We start from the raw sequence: 23,529 nt of genomic DNA, 5'->3' as shown, positions 1-23,529 counted from the left end.
TACAATTCAGCGCAATGAATGTCTAAGCAATCTACATCTTTTACATGGTATTTATTCCAAAGTTCATTTTAAAGTGGTTCTTTAGAGTTCATAGCAAATACTCTCAGTAGATATTGTTTAATGTCCCAGCAAGCTTTCAAAGGCTGCTCTAAGGATAGTGATCCTTAAATATAACACTGTTTCAATTAAGTCTACCTATAATTTTATGGGAGAAATATTCTAGATACAAGTGTTGAGGGAGGTAGGGGGAAGGGCAGGATACTGGGAGTAAGGTAGGTTGAGTAGATGGGGGAATCTGGAACTTGCACAAGGGAATCTGTACATTAAGTGAATACCCATTACTTAATACAATTCTAAGCAAATTAGTTATTTTATTTTATTTTTTATGTTATAGGAAACAAAGATATTCATTTTATTCATCCTTATTTAAAACATTTTCTTTTTTTAATATTTTAATTTTATTGGAATATAGTTGATTTACAATGTTGTGGTAGTTTTAGATGTATACCAAAGTGATTCAGGCTACCACATATAGGCTACCACATATAGGTGATATAGGCTATCACAGAATATTGAGTAGAGTTTCCTGTGCTATACAGTAGGTCCTTGTTGGTTATCTATCTTATATATAGTAGTGCACGTATGTTCACCCCAAGCTCCTGATTTATCCCTCCCTTGCCATTTTCCCTTTTGTAACCATAAATTTGTTTTTGATGTCTGTAAGTCTGTTTCTGTTTTGTAAATAAGTTCATTTGTATCTTTTTTAAAAATCAGATTCCACATATGAGTGATATCATATGATATTTGTCTTTCTCTGTCTGACTTACCTCACTTAGTATGATAATCTCTAGGTCCATCCATGTTGCTGCAAATGGCATTATTTCATTCTTTTTTATGGCTGAGTAGTTATTTCATTGTATATATGTACCACATCTTTTTTATCCATCCCTCTGTTGATGGACATTTGGGTTGCTTCCATGTCTTGGCTATTGTAAATAGTACTGCAATGAACATTGGGGTGCATGTATCATTTTGGATTACAGTTTTCTCCGGATATATGCCCAGGAGTGGGATTGTTAGAGAATATGGTAGTTCTATTTTAAGTTTTTTAAGAAAACTCCATACTGTTCTTCATAGTGGTTCTACCAATTTACATTCCCACCAACACTGTAAAAGGGTTCCCTTCAAATTAGTTATTATTTTTTTTGTGGTACGCAGGCCTCTCACTGCTGTGGCCCCTCCCACTGTGGAGCACAGGCTCTGGACACGGAGGCCCAGCGGCCACAGCTCACGGGCCCAGCCGCCCCGCAGCACGCGGGATCCTCCCGGACAGGGGCACAAACCAGTGCCCCCCGCATCGGCAGGCGGACTCCCAACCACTGCACCACCAGGGAAGCCCCAAATTAGTTATTTTAAACGTAGGCCTTTAAATCTTGTCTTTGTTCTCTAACATGTGAGCTCTCTTAAAAACACAAGATATACTTATTGAACACCCTAAGTTTGATACTATGTGGATGGCGATACAATGTAAAGAGATGAAAAAAATGTTAACTGATTGGGGGAAGGTGTGGATGAGATGCTAAGTTCTGCTTAGGACATGCTGAATTTGAGGTGCCTATTAGATATCCAAAGCAATTGAGTGAATGGGTCTAAAGGTATGGAAAGAAGGCTAAGCTGAAGATGTGTATTAGGGAGTCCTTGCAATAAACATAACAGCAGCAACCACAGTAACTGGATTTACCAAGAAGAAGTTTTCAGAGTGAGACTAAAAAGCTCTGGCTAGAATCTTGAGGAAGACCAAATTAGGGGTGAAAAGAGAAGGAGGTGCTGATAAATGAGCCAGGCAAACAGCAAAAAAGATCAGGAGAGTGGTATCAAAGAAGCTAAGAGAAGAAGGTGTTTTTAAAAGGCATAGTCGCTTTGTTTCCTGGTGCGCGAGGAGAGGGGATTAAGAGCGCTACTTAAAAGAGCTCCAGAGACGGCCGCGAGTCGCGGCTAAAAGCGCAGACCCCAGAGACGGGCGTGGGACACTGGGGCTGCTGCTGCCGCTGCAAAGAGGCCTGTGTGCGAGCACAGGTCACTGTCCACGCCCCACTTCCAGGGAGCCTGTGAAGCCCGCCACTGCAGGGGTCCCGGGATCCAGGGATGGCTTCCCCGGGAGAGCACACGGCGCGCCTCGGGTTGGTGCAACGTCACGCCAGCCTCTGCAGCCACAGGCTTGCCCCGCACTCTGTACCCCTCTCTCTCCACGGCCTGAGTGAGCCAGAGTCCCCAAAGTGGCTGCTCTTTTAACCTCGTCCTGTCTGAGTGAAGAACAGACGCCCTCCGGCGACCTACATGCAGAGGCGGGGCCAAATCCAAAGCAGAGACCCGGGAGCTGTGAGAACAATGAAGAGAAAGGGAAATCTCTCCCAGCAGCCTCAGAAGCACCGGATTAAAGCTCCGCAATCAACTTGATACCCTGCATCTGTGGAATACATGAATAGACAACGAATCATCCCAAATTGAGGAGGTGGACTTTGAGAGCAAGATTTATGATTTTTTTCCCCTTTTCCAATTTTTGTGAGTGTGTATGTGTATGATTCTGTGTGAGATTTTGTCTGTATAGCTTTGCTTTCACCATGTGTCCCAGGGTTCTATCTGTCCGTTTTCTTTCTAATTTTTTTCTTAATAATTATTTTTTATTTTAATAACTTTATTATATTTTATCATACTTTATTCTACTTGACTTTATATTCTTTCTTTCTTTTTTCCTTCCTTCCCTCCTTCCTCCCTCCCTCCCTCCTCTCTTTCTTTCTTTCGGTCTTTCTACTTCTACAAATTCTTTCTTTCTACTTTTTCTCCTTTTTATTCTGAGCCGTGTGGATGAAAGGCTCTTGGTGCTACAGCCAGGAGTCAGTGCTGTGCCTCTGAAGTGGGAGAGCCAACTTAAGGACACTGGTCCACAAGAGACCTCCCAGCTCCACATAATATCAAATGGCTAAAACCTCCCAGAGATCTCCATCTCAACACCAACACCCAGCTTCACTCAACGACCAGCAAGCTACAGTTCTTGGCACCCAATGCCAAACAACTAGCAAGACAGGAACACAACCCCACCCATTAGCAGAGAGGCTGCCTAAAATCATAGTAAGTCCACAGACACCCCAAAACACACCAGCAGACATGGACCTGCCCACCAGAAAGACAAGATCCAGCCTCATCCACCAGAACACAGGTACTAGTCCCCTCCACCAGGAAGTCTACACAACCCACTGAACCAACCTTAGCCACTGGCAACAGACACCAAAAGCAACAGGAACTATGAACCTGCAGCCTGCAAGAAGGAGACCCCAAACACAGTAAGATAAGCAAAATGAGAAGACAGAAAAACACACAGCAGGTGAAGGAGCAACATAAAAACCTACCAGACCTAACAAATGAAGAGGTAATAGGCAGTCTACCTGAAAAAGAATTCAGAATAATGATAGTAAAGATAATCCAAAATATTGGAAATAGAATCAACAAAATGCAAGAAACATTTAACAAGGACCTAGAAGAACTAAAGATGAAACAAGCAATGATGAACAACACAATAAATGAAATTAAAAGTACTCTAGATGGGATCAATAGCAGAATAACTGAGGCAGAAGAAAGGATAAGTGAGGTGGAAGATAAAATAGTGGAAATAACTAATGCAGAGCAGAATAAAGAAAAAAGAATGAAAAGAACTGAAGACAGTCTCAGAGACCTCTGGGACAACATTAAAAGCACCAACATTCGAATTAAAGGGGTTCCAGAAGAAGAAGAGAAAAAGAAAGGGACTGAGAAAATATTTGAAGAGATTATAGTTGAAAACTTCCCTAATATGGGAAAGGAAATAGTTAATTAAGTCCAGGAGGCACAGAGAGTCCCATACAGAATAAATCCAAGGAGAAATACGCCAAGACACATATTAATCAAACTGTTAAAAATTAAATACAAAGAAAACATATTAAAAGCAGCAAGGGAAAAACAACAAATAACACACAAGGGAATCCCCATCAGGTTAACAGCTGATCTTTCAGCAGAAACTCTGCAAGCGAGAAGGGAGTGGCAGGACATATTTAAAGTGATGAAGGAGAAAAACCTGCAACCAAGATTACTCTACCCAGCAAGGATCTCATTCAGATTTGATGGAGAAATTAAAACCTTTACAGACAAGCAAAAGCTGAGAGAGTTCAGCACCACCAAACCAGCTTTACAACAAATGCTAAAGGAACTTCTCTAGGCAAGAAACACAACAGAAGAAAAAGACCTACAATAACGAACCCAAAACAATTAAGAAAATGGGAATAGGAACATACATATCGATAATCACCTTAAATGTAAATGGACTAAATGCTCCCACCAAAAGACACAGATTGGCTGAATGGATACAAAAACAAGACCCATATATATGCTGTCTACAAGAGACGCACTTCAGACCTAGAGACACATACAGACTGAAAGTAAGGGGATGGAAAAAGATATTCCATGCAAATGGAAACCTAAAGAAAGCTGGAGTAGCAATTCTTATATCAGACAAAATAGACTTTAAAATAAAGACTATTAGAAGAGACAAAGAAGGACACTACATAACGATCAAGGGATCGATCCAAGAAGAAGATATAACAATTGTAAATATTTATGCACCCAACATAGGAGCACCTCAATACATAAGGCAAATACTAACAGCCATAAAAGGGGAAATCGACAGTAACACAATCATAGTAGGGGACTTTAACACCCCACTTTCACCAATGGACAGATCATCCAAAATGAAAAGAAATAAGGAAACACAAGCTTTAAATGATACATTAAACAAGATGGACTTAATTGATATTATAGGACATTCCATCCAAAAACAAGAGAATACACATTTTTCTCAAGTGCTCATGGAACATTCTCCAGGATAGATCATATCTTGGGTCACAAATCAAGCCTTGATAAATTTAAGAAAATTGAAATTGTATCAAGTATCTTTTCCGACCACAATGCTATGAGACTAGACATCAATTACAGGAAAAGATCTGTAAAAAATACAAACACATGGAGGCTAAACAATACACTACTCAATAACGAAGTGATCACTGAAGAAATCAAAGAGGAAATAAAAAAATATCTAGAAACAAATGACAATGGAGACATGACGACCCAAAACCTATGGGACGCAGCAAAAGCAGTTCTAAGGGGGAAGTTTACAGCAATACAATCCCACCTTAAGAAACAGGAAACATCTCGAGTAAACAATCTGACACTGCACCTAAAGCAATTAGAGAAAGAAGAACAAAAAAACCCCAAAGTTAGCAGAAGGAAAGAAACCATAAAGATCAGATCAGAAATAAATGAAAAAGAAATGAAGGAAACGACAGCAAAGATCAATAAAACTAAAACCTGGTTCTTTGAGAAGATAAACAAAATTGATAAACCATTAGCCAGACTCATCAAGAAAAGAAGGGAGAAGACTCAAATCAATAGAATTAGAAATGAAAAAGGAGAAGTAACAACTGACACTGCAGAAATACAAAAGATCATGAAAGATTACTACAAGCAACTCTATGCCAATAAAATGGACAACCTGGAAGAAATGGACAAATTCTTAGAAATACACAACCTGCCAAGACTGAATCAGGAAGAAATAGAAAATATGAAGAGACCAATCACAAGCACTGAAATTGAAACTGTGATTAAAAATCTTCCAACAAACAAAAGCCCAGGACCAGATGGCTTCACAGGCGAATTCTATCAAACATTTAGAGAAGAGCTAACACCCATCCTTCTCAAACTCTTCCAAAATATAGCACAGGGAGGAGCACTCCCAAACTCATTCTACGAGGCCACCATCACCTTGATACCAAAACCAGGCGAGGATGTCACAAAGAAAGAAAACTACAGGCCAATATCACTGATGAACATAGATGCAAAAATCCTCAACAAAATACTAGCAAACAGAATCCAACAGCACATTAAAAGGATCATACACCATGATCAAGTGGGGTTTATTCCAGGAATGCAAGGATTCTTCAATATACACAAATCAATCAATGTGATACACCATATTAACAAATTGAAGAAGAAAAACCATATGATCATCTCAATAGATGCAGAGAAAGCTTTCGACAAAATTCAACACCCATTTATGATAAAAACCCTGCAGAAAGTAGGCATAGAGGGAACTTTCCTCAACATAATAAAGGTCATATATGACAAACCCACAGCCAACATCATCCTCAATGGTGAAAAACTGAAACCATTTCCACTAAGATCAGGAACAAGACAAGGCTGCCCACGCTCACCACTCTTATTCAACTTAGTTTTGGAAGTTTTAGCCACAGCAATCAGAGAAGAAAAGGAAATAAAAGGAATCCAAATTGGAAAAGAAGAAGTAAAGCTGCCACTGTTTGCAGATGACATGATACTATACATAGAGAATCCTAAAGATGCTACCAGAAAACTACTAGAGCTAATCAATGAATTTGGTAAAGTAGCAGGATACAAAATGCACAGAAATCTCTGGCATTCCTGTACACTAATGATGAAAAATCTGAAAGTGAAATCAAGAAAACACTCCCATTTACCATTGCAACAAAAAGGATAAAATATCTAGGAATAAGCCTACCTAAGGAGACAAAAGACCTGTATGCAGAAAATTATAAGACACTGATGAAAAAAATTAAAGATGATACAAATAGATGGAGAGATATACCATGCTCCTGGATTGGAAGAATTAATATTGTGAAAATTACTCTACTACCCAAAGCAATCTACAGATTCAATGCAATCCCTATCAAACTACCATTGGCAGTTTTCACAGAACTAGAACAAAAAATTTCAAAATATGTTTGGAAAAACAAAAGACCCCGAATAGCCAAAGCAATCTTGAGAATGAAAAATGGAGCTGGAGGAATCAGTCTCCCTGACTTCAGACTATACTACAAAGCTACAGTAATCAAGACAGTGTGGTACTGGCACAAAAACAGAAAGATAGATCAGTGGAACAGGATAGAAAGCCCAGAGATAAACCTACACACATATGGTCAACTTATCTTTGATAAAGGAGGCAGGAATGTACAGTGGAGAAAGGACAGCCTCTTCAATAAGTGGTGCTGGGAAAACTGGACAGGGACATGTACAAGTATGAGATTAGATCATTCCCTAATACCATACACAAAAATAAGCTCAAAGTGGATTAAAAACCTAAATGTAAGGCCAGAAACTATCAAACTCTTAGAGGAAAACATAGGCAGAACACTCTATGACATAAATCACAGCAAGAGCCTTTTGGACCCACCTCCAATAGAAATGGAAATAAAAACAAAGATAAACAAATGGGACCTAAAGAAACTGAAAAGCTTTTGCATAGCAAAGGAAACCATAAACAAGACCAAAAGACAACCCTCAGAATGGGAGAAAATATTTGCAAATGAAGCAACTGACAAAGGATTAATCTCCAAAATTTATAAGCAGCACATGCAGCTCAATAATGAAAAAAACAAACAACCCAATCCAAAAATGGGCAGAAAACTTAAATAGGCATTTCTCCAAAGAAGATATACAGACTGTCAACAAACACATGAAAGAATGCTCAACATCATTAATCATTAGAGAAATGCCAATCAAAACTACAATGAGATATCATCTCACATCAGTCAGAATGGCCATCATCAAGAAATCTAGAAACAATAAATGCTGGAGAGGGTGTGGAGAAAAGGGAACACTCTTGCACTTCTGGTGGGAATGTGATTTGGTACAGCCACTATGGAGAACAGTATGGAGGTTCCTTGAAAAACTACAAATAGAACTACCATATGACCCAGCAATCCCACTACTGGGCATATACCCTGAGAAAACTATAATACAAAAAGAGTCATGTACCAAAATGTTCATTGCAGCTCTATTTACAATAGCCCAGAGACGGAAACAACCTAAGTGTCCATCATCGGATGAATGGATAAAGAAGATGTGGCACATATATACAATGGAATATTACTCAGCCATAAAAAGAAACAAAACTGAGCTATTTGTAATGAGGTGGATAGACCTAGAGTCTGTCATACAGAGTGAAGTAAGTCAGAAAGAGAAAGACAAATACCATATGCTAACACATATATATGGAATTTAAGAAAAAAAATGTCATGAAGAACCTAGGCGTAAAACAGGAATAAAGACACAGACCTACTTGAGAATGGACTTGAGGATACGGGGAGGGGGAAGAGTAAGCTGTGACAAAGCGAGAGAGAGGCATGGACATATATACAGTACCAAACGTAAGGTAGATAGCTAGTGGGAAGCAGCCGCAGAGCACAGGGAGATCAGCTCGGTGCTTTGTGACGGCCTGGAGGGGTGGGATGGGGATGGTGGGAGGGAGGGAGATGCAAGAGGGAAGGGATATGGGAATAGATGTATATGTATAACTGATTCACTTTGTTATAAAGCAGAAACTAACACACCATTGTGAAGCAATTATACTCCAATAAAGTTTGGAAAAAAAAAAAAGAAACTCAAAAACAAAAGTAAAAAATAAATAAATAAAAGGCATAGTCAACAGAATCTTCGGTTGCTAAGATGAGAACTGGAAAGTGTATCTGATTTAGAGAAGGTTAGTGATGACAGCTTGAGGGAAGAATTTGGTGAGCCCACAGAAAATAAGTTTAGAACCACTGAAAAAGTCTTTCTAATCCCAACAAGGGTGAATGGGCTACATCTTTACATGGGATTTTCCCCCAGATGGCATTCTGCAGCCCAGGGCCTGGCAATGTGTACTGACTCTTCCCAACAGCCCAGTGAAGTAAACAAAACAAAAAAACAAAAAACTTTTTAAAAAGTTTCCCTATTAAAACAAAAGAATAAAAAAATAAAAATAAAAACAAAGGAATCAAACACAAGTAGAAAGACAAGCTTTAAAGAGGAAAGCATACAGAAAGTGATTTCTTCCACTGTCAACTGAAAAGCAGGCCAAGGGTAGGAGCAGAACATAAGATGGTTAGTACGTGTCTTAGTTGGAAATTGAGGGGTTTCCCATTTAAAGGCTTTTGATTTTTCTGTTAAGCAAGAGAGGTAATCTGTTGAGAATGAAGAAGGAAGCCAGGAGAGGAGGAAAAAACTGTGAGGAGGGTGAGGGTAAGTTTGAAATAGTCATTGAGGAAAATGGGGGAACGGGAAGACAAAGGAAACAGAATATAGGGCAGGGTTGAGAAACTAGCTGAAGATTTGCAACCATGAATTAAATATCACCAACTTGCTTGGTTGTATGACCTCCCCAAAAGAGCAGGTGCAAAGCAGATCAAAACCTGCATTTATCTAGGATTGGGGTTTTGGCTGATGAGTACACACAAAAATATATGGGAAAGATTAACTGAACTGACAAACCATGGAATCTAAGTTGGATTTCAGTACAGTAAATAGTTGTGTCTTCCTCTGAACATCTGTTTGGTATTTCTTTGATTTTACAGACACTGAGGACTCTATTTAGGTGGCTACAGTGGGAGGCAAATTTGTGGCTCATTTCTAGTGAATATGAGGAACCTCATGTTATTTACTCTGCTAACTTTAACCTAAGCTTCATCCTTTTTTCCTATGCTAATCTTCTCCTTCAAGATGACTTCTTTCTCCTCTCTTTTTATTCTCCTGTATATCTTTTGTAAGCTAAATTAAATCCTCCCTGAAACAAATTACAAGTAACATCATCAATATATCCAATCAAGGCATAAACATGCCTTCACTTTTTTGTTGTTGTGGTGGTTGTTTTTTGTAAATGTCTGGGCTGAGAAACATTTACCTTTTTCCCCCTGTTTTGTATCCTAAGTTTATATAATTTGCCAATTCAAGCAAAGGGGTAAGAAATCTCTTAGAAAAAAAGAACATCCTATATTTTAAGAAACACCACTGACAAATGCATGAACTAGTTTGCTCTATTACATTCCATTGATTATAGTTGAGTAATTTACTAAGATGTATAGAAATATAAAGTATCAAATAGTGAATATCTTCTGAAAACTACTAATAATGAGGAATTCTAATTACAATGTCAAGAAAAAAAGATGTTTCAAATTGTTTTCAGGAAACTTGAAAAACATAAAATATGCTTAAATATACTAAAAAAATCAATCTGAGAATGTAGTGTACATCAGAATCTTAGAGTACCTTGGGATGATTATAAACATAAATTATTAACATAGATACTATGTAACACATAGAAAGTTTAGTATGTGATTGGCATGCTACATTAATAAAAATAAACCAACTGTAATGAAAACTCTAAACCTATAGCAGGTTATCTTAAAAAAATGTAGCTCTGAAGAAAAAATAGTAAAGAAAAATAAAAACTGACTTCCTGAGTATCAAAAATATTACAAAATTTTTGTTAAAGCAAGCCCTTTCACTGACAAGCTTTATTTATAGTTTAATGTAAATATTCCTGGGCTTACTTTGTTTACTAAACTTGTACTGCATAAGCACAAAGAAAATTAACTCTGGCTTTATTTATCGTAGTATTTTTAATACAATATAGTACCTCAATAAATTGAGAATACCACTAACAGTAAATTTGCAATGTGACACCATATATTCAATAATAGTATAAATTAAAACTTACAAGTCAAGGGACCAGTAAGTTAAGTCAGCTATCTCACTAGTATTATCTGCTCAGTAGACCGTTGGTTATGAGCATGGTCTCTAGAACCAACTGCCTTTGTTCAAATTCTGATTCTACCCCTTGCAGCTCTGACATTAGACAAATTATTATTCAGTGGTGTGCTAGTAAACTAGCTCTTAGGGATCAGAGGTGGGAAGTTTGACTTAGAGCACTTGCCATTTTCCATAACTGTAGATACCTCCGTCATGACCAATTTCAAGCTACCAGTGTGACATCACTGAATGTACAATTGGCTCGAGATAATAGATAATAAAATTATATGCCTACTAAGGTTTTGGTAGGCATTAAATGAGCTTAAATATATGGCATATAAAGCATTCAATAAACGTTAGTGACCATCATCAGCACCATCTTACTAAATCATCAAAAATTATGGTGATTTTATATTTTGGTAAATCTCAGGAATGAAATGTATCGCAAGCAAATGAATTTTTAACTCTTCCTGCATGTAATTTAAGGCACTGAATAAGTCTGCCTACATAGCAGGATTTTCCTGTTTTATTAACCTCTTATATTGAATTGTATGTACCCCAAACTATGCTATAATCTGCATGGTAGTAATAATCTATTATACAAATATTATTTGAACTTGTAATGGAATACTTCTATACCTTTTATAAAGCAATACTTTCTAAAAAAATTTTTGTTATCAAATTGTACTAGAAAGAAATTTACATTGCCAGTATAATAATCTAAAAAATACCAGTAGAAGAGTTCAATACCTTCAAAATTTGAAGGTAAAGTAACTAAGATAAAAACCCAACCCCACCAAATCTCACTATCTTTAGAAATGTAGTATTAACACTTCATACAAACTCAAAATAGAATATTTGATTTAGTCATGACTTTGAAAATAATCACTGCAAAAAGAACCCTATTTTTGTCATTCCTTTTTTTGTGTTTAAGAGAATTTTCAATAAGTGTCAATTCAGTTCTATATATTTCCATATATCCACAATTAAAAATGTAAATGTTGTCAAAATATGAAGTAGTATTGAAAGAACAAGAAAAGGTGTAAAAAGGAAAAAAAATCTTCTTAAATTATTTTCAGTGAAATTTCTTAGATTTAAATCAGTAATGTCATACAAAAAGGAAACAAACAAAAAAAGACAAGCCTTGGCCTTAAACTCACCTGTAAACAAAAAACAAAATATCCACTAACACTTTGTTCTGCAATGACATCTTCCATGGTCCTCAGGGTGGTACCCAAATAAGAATTCAGGAGCTGGGTAGGAAGCAGTCCAACCGAAGATGCCATCAGATAGTTGGGTAAGGAGAGATCGGTAATCTAGAAGAGCAGATTAAATGGAATGATTCATTACAACATAAAATTTCAACTTCACATAAAACTGTGGTACAAGTCTTGCTAGCAGTTTTCCCTTGGAGTAGAGGAAGCTGAACTACTTTTCAAAGCATTCTGGTTTTTAAAAATGATTATAAAGGGAATACATAATGTAAAAGACTTAGAATGAAATAAAAGTTTAAAGAAAAGTTTTAATATTCTATTATTCTGCCATTGAAAGCTAACATTTGTGACTATTGTTTTTTCCTTACACGTAAATAAAATGTGCGCACACACAGATCACTCTGTCAAAACAGTGTTTTAAGTCTTCCTCATGTCATTTAAATATTCTTCATAAGCATACTTAAATGGCAATGTGGTCACTGGGCTTTGAAGCCAGGTAACTCTAGAATGACACTTAAAGGCTGAGTCTTTGAATATCAGTTTTTTTCATTTGTAAAATGAGGATAATAACCACTACCTTACATGGTTGTTGTTAGGATCAGAAATATTTGTAAATATCTTAACAAATGCCTAGCACATGACTGACACTCAAAAAGGTAGAAATTATTATTATTATACAATTACACTATTGGGTTGGCGAAAAGGTTCATTCGTTTTTTTTCCCATAAGATGGCTCTAGTAGCACTTAGGTGTCTTTAACTTCATTCGAAACAATTTTGTTAGATTGTATTGTGACAGCTGTCATATCGGTGTGCATTTAAAAAATAACTTATCAAAATTGAATTTTTGTGTAGCCATTTTATTATTAAAGATGGAAGGAAAAAAAGCAACACTTTCGGCATATTATGCTTTATTATTTCAGGAAAGGTAAAAACGCAACTGAAACGCAAAAAAAAAAAGATTTATGCAGTGTATGGAGAAGGTGCTGTGACTGAACAGTGGTTTGTAAAGTTTCGTGCTGGAGATTTCTTGCTGAACGATGCTCCACGGTCAGGTAGACCAGGTAAGTTGATAGCGATCAAATCGAGACATTAATTGAGAACAAGCAACGTTAAACCACAAGGGAGATAGCCAGCATACTCAAAATATACAAATCAAGCGTTGAAAATCATTTGCACCAGTTTGGTTATGTTAATCGCATTGATGTTTGGGTTCCTTGTAAGTTAAGCAGAAAAAAAACCCTTCTTGATGGTATTTTCACATGCGATTCTCTACTTAAACGTAACAAAAACATTCTGCTTTTAAAACAAATTGTGTTGGGCAATGAAAAGTGGATACTGTACAATAATATGGAATGGAAGCGATCGTGAGGCAAGCAAAACCACACCAACCACACCAAAGGCTGGTCTTCATCCAAAGAAGGTCATGCTGTGCATATGTTGGGATTGGAAGGGAGTCCTCTATTATGAGCTCCTGGAAAACAAAACGATTAATTCCAACGAGTACTGCTCCCAAGTAGACCAACTGAAAGCAGCACTCGATGAAAAGCGTCCGGAATTGGTCAACAAAAAAACGCGTAATCTTCCATCAGGATAACACAAGACTGCATGTTTCTTTGATGACCAGGCAAAAACTGTTACAGCTTGGCTGGGAAGTTCTGATTCACCCACCATATTCACCAGACACTGTACCTTCGGATTTCCATTTATTTAGGTCTTTAAAAAATTCTCTTAATGGAAAAAAGTTCAATTTCCTGGAAGAATGTAAAAGGCACCTGGAACAGTTCTTTGCTCAGAAAAAGTTTTGGAAAGATGGAATTATGAAGTTGCCTGAAAATGGCAGAAGGTAGTGGAACAAAACAGTGAATACGCTGTTCAACAAAGTTCTCAGTGAAAATTAAAAATGTATATTTTATTGTTACTTAAAAACCAAAGGAACTTTTTGGCCAACCCAATAACACTGTGTGGATGTAGCACAATTTAACCAGTCTTATGCTGTAGAACATCTAAAATTGTTTCTTTCTTTCTTTGTGTATATGTGATTATGTATTTTTTACGCTATTATAAATTTTTTAAACCTATATGAAAACCTTTATATATTAACCTCTGTGGGAGAACAGTGTCTAAAATATTCCCAATAAGTCCATCTCGTAGTATTCATGCCCTTGTGTGATCCTCTCCCCTGGAGTGTGGGCTGGACCTAGTGCTTTCTTCTAGCAAACAGACTGCACAGCATAAGCGATGAGATATTAGTTCCAAGATTAGGTTACAAAAAAAACAGGATTTCCATCTCTCCCTCAAGAAGTTAAGTTACCATGTTGTAAGCAGCTCTATGGAGAGGTCCTTGCTGTACCAAGGAATTGATGTCTTCAGCCAACAGCTAGCAAATACCTGAGACCTGCCAACAGCCACCAGAGTAAGCCTGGAAGCAGATTCTCCCCCAGTGGAGCCGTAAGATGGCTGCACCTCTGGTCGGCATCTTGATTGTAGTACTGAGAGAGAACCTGAATTAGAGGCACCTAGCTATGCTGTACAGGAATTCCCAACCCACAGAAACTGTGAGATAATAAATGTTTATTAAGCCATTCAGTTTTGGAGTGATTGTTGCACAGCAAGAAATGACTAATATGCAACTCCATTATTTTAGGAAAGATCATTCGGAATGGAATTACTGGATCAAACAGTAAAAACTGTTTTCCCAAAAGGTTCACAGTTTTACATACCTATCAGTAAGTAATGTATATGTGTGTCCATTTCATCATACTCTTACCAAATTTAAGTTTTAAATTTCAATCTCTCTTAGTTTGATAGGGGTAAAAATAATGTTTGATCATTGTTTAATCTGTACTATTTTAATTTATATTTACATTAGTTTTAAATATACATTTTTCTATTTGTACTTCTTTAGGGCTTTATTTGTTCACATTTGCTAATGTTCATTGAAATGTTAAGTGTTTTCTTATTTATTCATGATATTTATTCTTTTTATAGCAAGGGCAACTTTTTGTCCATTATATGTGGTAAATATTTTCCTTTAAAGTGTCTCTTTAATTTTATGTTTTGACATTCAAATGTTTCTAAATTTATACATATATTATTTATATATATTATTAATTGTTTCCTCTGATTTCCCATTGCTTTTAGCTTTAGAACATCTTTTCAGAGCCCATTGTTAATTTCTGCCTATCTTTCTTTTCTTATTATATTTTCCTTTTTAATATTTACCACTTATTCCTTCTGTAATTTATTTGAATTAAAGGTGAGGATTCCTTATTCCTCCCTTTCCCCAGTAGCCAATTTTCCTAGCATTATTTATTGAATAATCAATAACTTCTCCAGCAACTTATGATGTTTACTTTATTATAAATGAAGTTACTATATATAAAGGGGTCTATTTGGGGCTCTAATACTGTCCACTGATATCTTAAACCTTGTGTTGAAACCAAATTATTGTAAAGCCTATCAGTTTAATATGAGGAATTTCCCATCCTTCAAACCCCTATTATTACTCTTCTTTTTAAAATTTGCATAACCTTCTTACCTATTCATTTTTACAGATACATTTTAGGATCACTCTGTCACTCAAAAAACTTAGTAAATATTATACTAGGATTAAGGTAAATTTATAAGTTAATCTGGACAGAGATGCGATCTCCAGAATATTCAGTCCTCTTATCAAGAAATGTTTTTATAATTACTTAAAAATCCTCCATATTTCTTACTAAAGTTTGGTGGTTTTATTCACATGTATCAGTTATTCCTTATTAGTTTATTTCTAAGCATTTTGTGTTATAGTTGTTGCTGCTACTGCCATTAATTTTGAGAATAACTTTTCCACATCTGGGTATTACTGTTATATAAGAAAGCTAGTGGCTATTTTATTAAATTTCATTTTTATTAATTTTAAGATCTGGTATTTTAATCAGCTACAGGTTACTCTATAACTACAATCTAACCTAATAATTATGTAAATCACGTTTTCAATAAAGATACATTTATCTCTACTCATAGATGATTAATTGGAGATATACCACTGCTGGTTTAGAAAGAATACTGCAGTGACTGGTTGTTAAAGATTCACCTAAACAATTACTGGCTCAAAGACTGCTCTATGCAAGATGCTCTGGTAGGTGCCTGCAAGAGGCAGTACGACACAACTTTTACCTTGAAGAATTTACACACTGACAAGTACACACACTACTTCAGAAACAGGCAGAAAGGGAGCCTTGAGAAGAACTACACAGAAAGTATTAAAGAATAAACAGGGATTAAAATCTCTGTAGGAGTGGGGGACCAAAGGGCAATATTGTGGAATAAGAGGAATTTGAAATGACCTCCACAAGCTAATATGAGTTTGGCAGGCAAAGATAGGTGGGATGAGGAAGTTAAGGTGTTCCAAGAAGAGAACGAATAAGGACAATGTGGTAGGGAACATATAGGATGTATTAGTAAAGTTAGCAGTACAGTTTGGATTATTTATAGGGCAAGGGAATCCTGTCAAATAAAGACAGGGCAAGTATTCAGGGTGATACTTGTTACAGGCCTTGGGTTAAAGGAGAATGAGTTTGTACTCAGTAGAAAAGCTCTGGGGAGTCTAATCAAAGAATGACATGAATGGGGCTAAGTATTAGGAAGGTTCCTCTATCAGTATGGAGCACTTACAGGAATGGAAAACTTTCTTTAGAACTAAACATGTCAAATGTATAAAATAAATAAATATGACAAAAATGAATCATAAAAATTATTACACTGCAGTTAATAATGACATTATATGTTATGGAAGTTATTTTTAAAATAAATATTTAAGTTTCAAAATATCAGAATGCAAAGCTTCAGTTCATAATCTTTAAATGTAATGAAGTTTCTCCAAAGAGAACACATAATTGACATTTATGGATGACATCAATAATATCCAAGCGGCTACTTTAAGAACAGATATCATAAATCTGAAACAACCCTGCCACTTAACTCTTTAACAAGACCCTTGTCCAAAGCATAAATCAAAGTTTATCAAACATTTCATGACCGAACCTCATTCTACAGAAAAATCAAGTGTTATTATTTACATACAGTTCTTTTCTGAAAAGCTGCATAGCTAAATAAAGCAAAGAAACTAATTTCAGGTAATCATTGTAAACTGTATTGCTGGTGTGTCAAATAATTTAACCAATAGAACAAAACAATAATACACACACATACAGTTTTTCAACTATTACTAAGTGTATTAAAGATAAACAGGTTCTAAATTATTCTAATCTGGCATTTCCTATAAGCCATGATCCTATTCAGAATCTGCATCTAGTTCCAGTCTTTGACAAACAACACTAATTTAGAATACCTGTTCCCACAAAGAGACCCATCCAACCGTCTTTCCCCGGTAAGCCTTTACCCACCGACTTTTAAAAAAACATGTCTCCCAATCCAAAAATGGGCAGAAGACCTAAACAGACATTTCTCCAAAGATATACAGATTGCCAACAAACACATGAAAGAATGTTCAACATCATTAATCATTAGAGAAATGCAAATCAGGGCTTCCCTGGTGGTGCAGTGGTTGAGAGTCCGCCTGCCGATGCAGGGGACATGGGTTCGTGCCCCGGTCCGGGAAGATCCCACATGCCGAGGAGCGGCTAGGCCCATGAGCCATGGCCGCTTAGCCTGCACGTCCGGAGCCTGTGCTCCACAGTGGGAGAGGCCGCAACAGTGAGAGGCCCGTGTACCGCAAAAAACAAACAAACAAACAAAACTACAATGAGATATCATCTCACACCGGTCAGAATGGCCATCATCAAAAAATCTAGAAACAATAAATGCTGGAGAGAGTGTGGAGAAAAGGGAACACTCTTGCACTGTTGGTGGGAATGTAAGTTGATACAGCCACTATGGAGAACAGTATGGAGGTTCCTTAAAAAACTACAAATAGAACTACCATACAACCCAGCAATCCCACTACTGGGCATATACCCTGAGAAAACCATAATTCAAAAAGATACATGTACCAAAATGTTAATTGCAGCTCTATTTACAATAGCCAGGACATGGAAGCAACCTAAGTGTCCATCATTGGATGAATGGATAAAGAAAATGTGGCACATATATACAATGGAATATTACTCAGCCATAAAAAGAAATGAAATTGAGTTATTTGTAGTGAGGTGGATGGACATGGAGCCTGTCATACAGAGTGAAGTAAATCAGAAGGAGAAAAACAAATACTGTATGCTAACACATATATATGGAATCTAAGGAAAAAAAAAAAGTCATGAAGAGCCTAGGGGTAGGATGGGAATAAAGACAGAGACCTACTAGAGCATGGACTTGAGGATATGGGGAGGGGGAAGGGTAAGCTGTGACAAAGCGAGAGAGAGGTATGGACATATATACACTACTAAACGTAGGGTGGATAGCTAGTGGGAAGCAGCCGCATAGCACAGGGAGATCAGCTCGGTGCTTTGTGACCACATAGAGGGGTGGGTTAGGGAGGGTGGGAGGGAGGGAGACGGAAGAGGGAAGAGATATGGGAACATATGTATATGTATAACTGATTCACTTTGTTGTAAAGCAGAAACTAACACACCATTGTAAAGCAATTATACTCCAATAAAGTTGTTTAAAAAAAAAGAAATGTCTCCTTGTCCTACTTTCCAAAAAGACATTAAATGTGAGCCTAGAATATTCCCACTGGAATTCCTGACTACAATACCCTGGGATCTTGGCTCAGGACTGTTTTCCTACTTCAAAGACTCCTAGAAATCTCAGCCTAGGATGTCAGTGTTATCCTGCTGGTTAGATTCTGTGATCAGAAATACTCCAGTGAGAGTTCCAGGGATGGTGAATGCTACCTGATTGCCATCTTCCCATGCTTTTAAAACTCTAGAAGCACCATGAAAGTATACACATTCTTATTCTCAGAGGTACTGTGATTTACTTAGAGATGTAACTCACTTGTCTGGGTCAGTAGGGGTTACTGTAGAATATTACTTTACCATATACCAGATAGATCCTGAAAACAAAGACGTGCCCATCTGAAGGAAAAAAAAGAGAAAGAAACCCTTAATTCTGAAGAGCAAGAGCTGATTCTTCTCTGAACACATATTTTTGAAGCTGACAATAAGAGAACCTCTGTCTTTAGATGGATCACTCAGATGCTCACTGAACCTGAGGCCTGCTGTCCTCTCAGGCACGGCACAAAGCACAGCTCCCCTGGCAACCCTGCCTCCAGCTCCTCTGCTTTCTCTATTTACGGCTGTTTACACAACGGCTTTACGGGCTTTAATTTAACACACTAAGAAACTTTATCATTTTTACAAAGAATATCTTGACACAGATCGAGTGAAGAATATAAAGGTGATCTGTGTATGGAAGAACTCAAATTTTATCCAAAGCTTTGTGAATCTCTATTAGTTTTGGCAAATTACACATTCCTGTATAGGTGTGTTTCTTAGTTTATATAAAAGCAATGCTGCTTATTGACAAAGTTACTATTAAAGTAAATTCCAATTAAAATATATATTTAGTAATATTATACAGAAAAAAATCATGAATCCCTATAATAATTTTTAAGGAATGGTCAAAAGAAGTTAAAATGACTACACTTGCTCTTTTCATCTAAATATTATTGATAAATTATATATTTTATAATATATATCCTAAATATTGATACTTACTATCAATATTTCAGAAACAGAGAGGGAGAAATAGTCAACAAATGGCAACTAGTTTTCACTTCCAGAAACATGAAATTTTAAAAACTGGTTAAAGGAAAAACATTAACTGCCCATTCCCTTCCCTCCCCAAAATACCTCTTTCAGTGTTCCCAATCTCAGTTGCCCTAGACACTTCAGAAGTCAGTCACACACTCATTCGTCCCTCATTCTCACATCCAATCATCTACCCTCTCTTATGGATTCTACCTTTTACATATGTTAGAAATCTACCCATTGTCCGTCCCTATTCCTATTCAGTCTCCCCCTCTCTAGTCTTGATACTCTAGACCTACCCTCCACTCACAACCTATGCTAACTTTTGCAGAAATCTTTTAAAAAGGCAAATCCAGTCCTGCTTAAACTCCTTCCTACTGCCATCAGAATGAAGGTCAGGTTCTTCAACATGCAAACTGCTTCATGACCTGGGCTCTGAATGTCTCATGCTTCACATCACACTATGTTCCAGACACATCAAAATTCTCTTGTTCTTGGAACATTCCTTGCTCTTTTCTTTTTGGGCCTTTGTACATTGCTCCTTCTGGCAAGAACACTTATATCCTTCCTCCCACTCCTTTTACTTGGGTCAAGTCCCAAACTGTCTTTCACTACTCAGTCATCAATTTCTCTAGGACACCTATTCCAAGCTCCCAAGTCTGCATTAAGAACTGCTCTCAAGTTCTCTGACAGAACACTATTACTCACCAAGTCCCTTCACACTAGAGAGTAACGGAAGGTTTCACCATCTGTTTGCCCTTTACCCCTTCCTCAGACTATAAGTTTGTAAAGGAAGGGACCCATCTGTCTTGTTCCTCATTGTGTCCTTAGTCTTTAGTATGATGCCTACTATATATCAGATACTAAATATATGTTGATTGGATGTAGACTGTATCAACATTAAAATTATTTTGTTTATAAATGTGGAGACATAATAGTTGCCAGTTTATAAACAGGCCAGGATGCAAAGTCCACTTGTAATTGGCTGTTCAGAAACTAAACATGCTTTCCCCCTTCCCCTCAGAGAAATAATGTATTAAATGGAAATTAATTCATTATCAGCAAAATATTAGCCTTGATATATCCAGAATGTTTTCTCCACTAGACTGCAAGCACCTTGAAGGATCTGGGATGGCTTTATTCATTGCTATTGTATCTCTAGCATCTAGAACAGCAGTGGGCACAGAGTAGTACCTATCAGTTACTTGTTGAGTGAATACTGAATGAACACTAAAAGCATTTCCAGTAACCTCTGAGGTCAATGTGATATCAAGGTTAAGACCCTCTGTTCAGGAAGCAACCCTGAATGTACTGAGAAAAGTCTTGCTACCGGAAAAAAAAAAAAAAAAAAAAAAAAAACAAGGCAAGGGCTCTGAGAAACCCCACTCTAACAGGTGGAGAGAGCATCAGTGTAGAGGCTTCTACTGACAGAGATAGGACAATAAATCTGTCTACAATGCAGAAACCATCTTCATATATACAGATTTTTTCATTAGTTCACTATCCCTAAATTAGGAACTGCTTTTAACGGTTCCTAAATATTTTAGGGGTCACTGATCCATTTGAGAATCTGATTAATACACACATTGAACCTCCTCCCCAGGGGCGGGGGGGGTGAAATATATATATATATATATATCTTACTGCATATAATTTCTGGAACATAAGTTAAAAAGATCTTCTTTATAGAGTTATGACTAACTATTGGTTTATTACTTCTACTCATTCAACAAAAATTTATCAAATGCCTTCTACACATAAGGCCCAGGTCTAAGCAGGGATAAAGATACAAAGATTGAAAACCACAGCTGACTGTGTGGTCATTTTAAGTCATTTTGTAGTATACTTAATGACCAAAATGTTCATTACATTCAGTAAAAAGTCACAAAAATCATTTATAACATTCACTCACAATGTTATATAATGAAAACACATGCATTAACAAATGCAAAGACTAGAAAAATAAACACTGAAATGTTACTGATTTTTCTTCTTTGTACTTACTATACTTTTCAAAGTTTTTACAATGAATACTTATTTAATAGACAGAAAAAGAAAATACTGTTAAAATAAGTTTTAATAAGACTCTCTGCCTCTAAAGAAAATTTTTTATCTAGGAAGGGGTAATAAGACATACTGTATTCGTTACTATGATACAACAGGCTAGAGATACAGATTTGTGAATTCTAACCCCATATATGACACATGAAAATCACAGAAGCTGGTGAGATAACTGAAGAGGCACAAACAGGAGAACACAGTTTTGAGGAAGTAATAGCCAGCTATACTCAGTGGTACTATGAGGTCTAAGGATGTGGGCTAAGGTGGCATGACATTTTTCAACTTGGTCATCATGTCTCAACCTTCAAGACTTGACGACTCCAAGCTCCTTCAAAACACAGACTGTGCCTCTGTCTTTCTATTTCATCTGAACTGTACCATTGGCAATGAATCAGTATACTTTAATAGTAAGAAGAAATAATCATTAGATATACTGGTACAGTGACAAGTATCATGACCCATCATCTGTGTATGAATGAATGATTATATCTATAATAACACAGAATAAGAATGTAAGAAGATGAGAAAACATTTTTATAAAACATACTATCACAAAACTGTTAAATAAAAAGTAATGCTAGTTACTCAGAACATTTGTCTTTTTAAGAGCAAACTCTGAGACCCTGTCTAACCTACCTCATTTTACAAATAACAAAACCTGGAGGCCAGATCATTAAATGACTTCACAAAGTCACACAGGAGCTGAGACAGAACCTTAGGTCCCCAAAGAATCCATGAGGCTAAGATTTTACCATTTTTCTGGTCTTTCAGTCACTAGCCAATAAAATACTTTTATTTAATTATAATAAATTTCAGTTCGATTGTGAACAAGTAATGTATATTTTTCTTGATTACTCAAGGCAAACTCTAGGAAAATACATTAGTTACATTTGCTTCAACTTTGTTTTTAATCTTATTTTGCTGTCATTATTTTAGTCAGTACACCAGTTTCACAGCTCCCTGCCCCTCCCAAAACAAATAAAGAACCTTTCTGTTGCTGCTTCTAACCTACTGTGGGCTAATAAAAATAGCCAAAGTAACTAACAGTTAGGTAACATAAAATTCTCTAAAGTGGTTCCACTGAGAAGTGAGCCAGGATGATGGGTCAGGCCTTGCACTTTTAAATTTACTCATTTCTTTTCTTTTTCTTTTTTTTTTTCTTTTTATCCACATATGGTCTTTTTTAAAAAAAGGGTTTTGCTAAATACAAAGGTAAAAAGATATATATGAGCGCTTAAGGGCCTCTTCCTACAGTTGCAGGGGCACAGGCCTGGTGGCTGTGACTGCTGTAGCTCTAAGGAAAACTTTTTCTGCAAAGTGCCAGGTAGGAAATATCTTAGGTTTTGCAGGCCATAGGGTCTTTGTCACAACTACTTAACCCTGCTGTTTTAGCTTAAAAAGAGCCACAAATTGTACATACATGAATGAGCATGGCTGTATTCCAATAACACTATTTATGGATGTTAAAATTCCAATTTCATGTAATTCTCACATGCACAAAACATTATTCTTCTGATATTTTTTCAAATCATTTTCCTGGGATGATGTCTAATTCAACTGTGTAGAACCTTGCCCAGTGCCTGACACATGGGAGGTCCTGGGGCAAGTGCTCTGCAACTATCAGTGGAATAAGGAGATCTCTGAGCAACCCAGCTCTTCTCAGATCAACAACAGAATCTTAGGTAAGTTCATGACTCTACAGTTTACTAACTGTATGTTCCTGGGATAGTTATTTCATCACTCTGCCTCAACTACCTTAGCTTAAGATGAGGATTAGGGTTTATATGAGTCTTAAATAAGTAATGTGTACATGTTAGAAGAACAGTGCCTGGCAGTTATTAAGTACAATATAAATAACGGTTAAATTACAAACAAACAAAAAACTTTGAGTATCAATGTCCTTTTTTTGAAACGCAGAGGATAGACAGA

General features: G+C 36.6%; 1 protein-coding gene across 1 annotated transcript in view; it reads right to left on the bottom strand.

The window, feature by feature from the left end:
- The window catches only part of TMEM64 (transmembrane protein 64), a 33,572-nt gene that overhangs the window by 3,798 nt on the left and 6,245 nt on the right, over nucleotides 1-23,529 (bottom strand). Inside the window, exon 2 of the mRNA XM_082600980.1 lies at nucleotides 11,787-11,942. Within this exon, the coding sequence (XP_082457106.1) occupies nucleotides 11,787-11,942 (156 nt within the window). The remainder of the gene's footprint in view (nucleotides 1-11,786; nucleotides 11,943-23,529) is intronic.

This window comes from Mesoplodon mirus, assembly GCF_964341445.2.
Source record: "Mesoplodon mirus genome assembly, chromosome: 16".
NCBI lineage: Eukaryota > Metazoa > Chordata > Mammalia > Artiodactyla > Ziphiidae > Mesoplodon > Mesoplodon mirus.
This window is presented reverse-complemented; position numbering and strand designations above follow the sequence as displayed.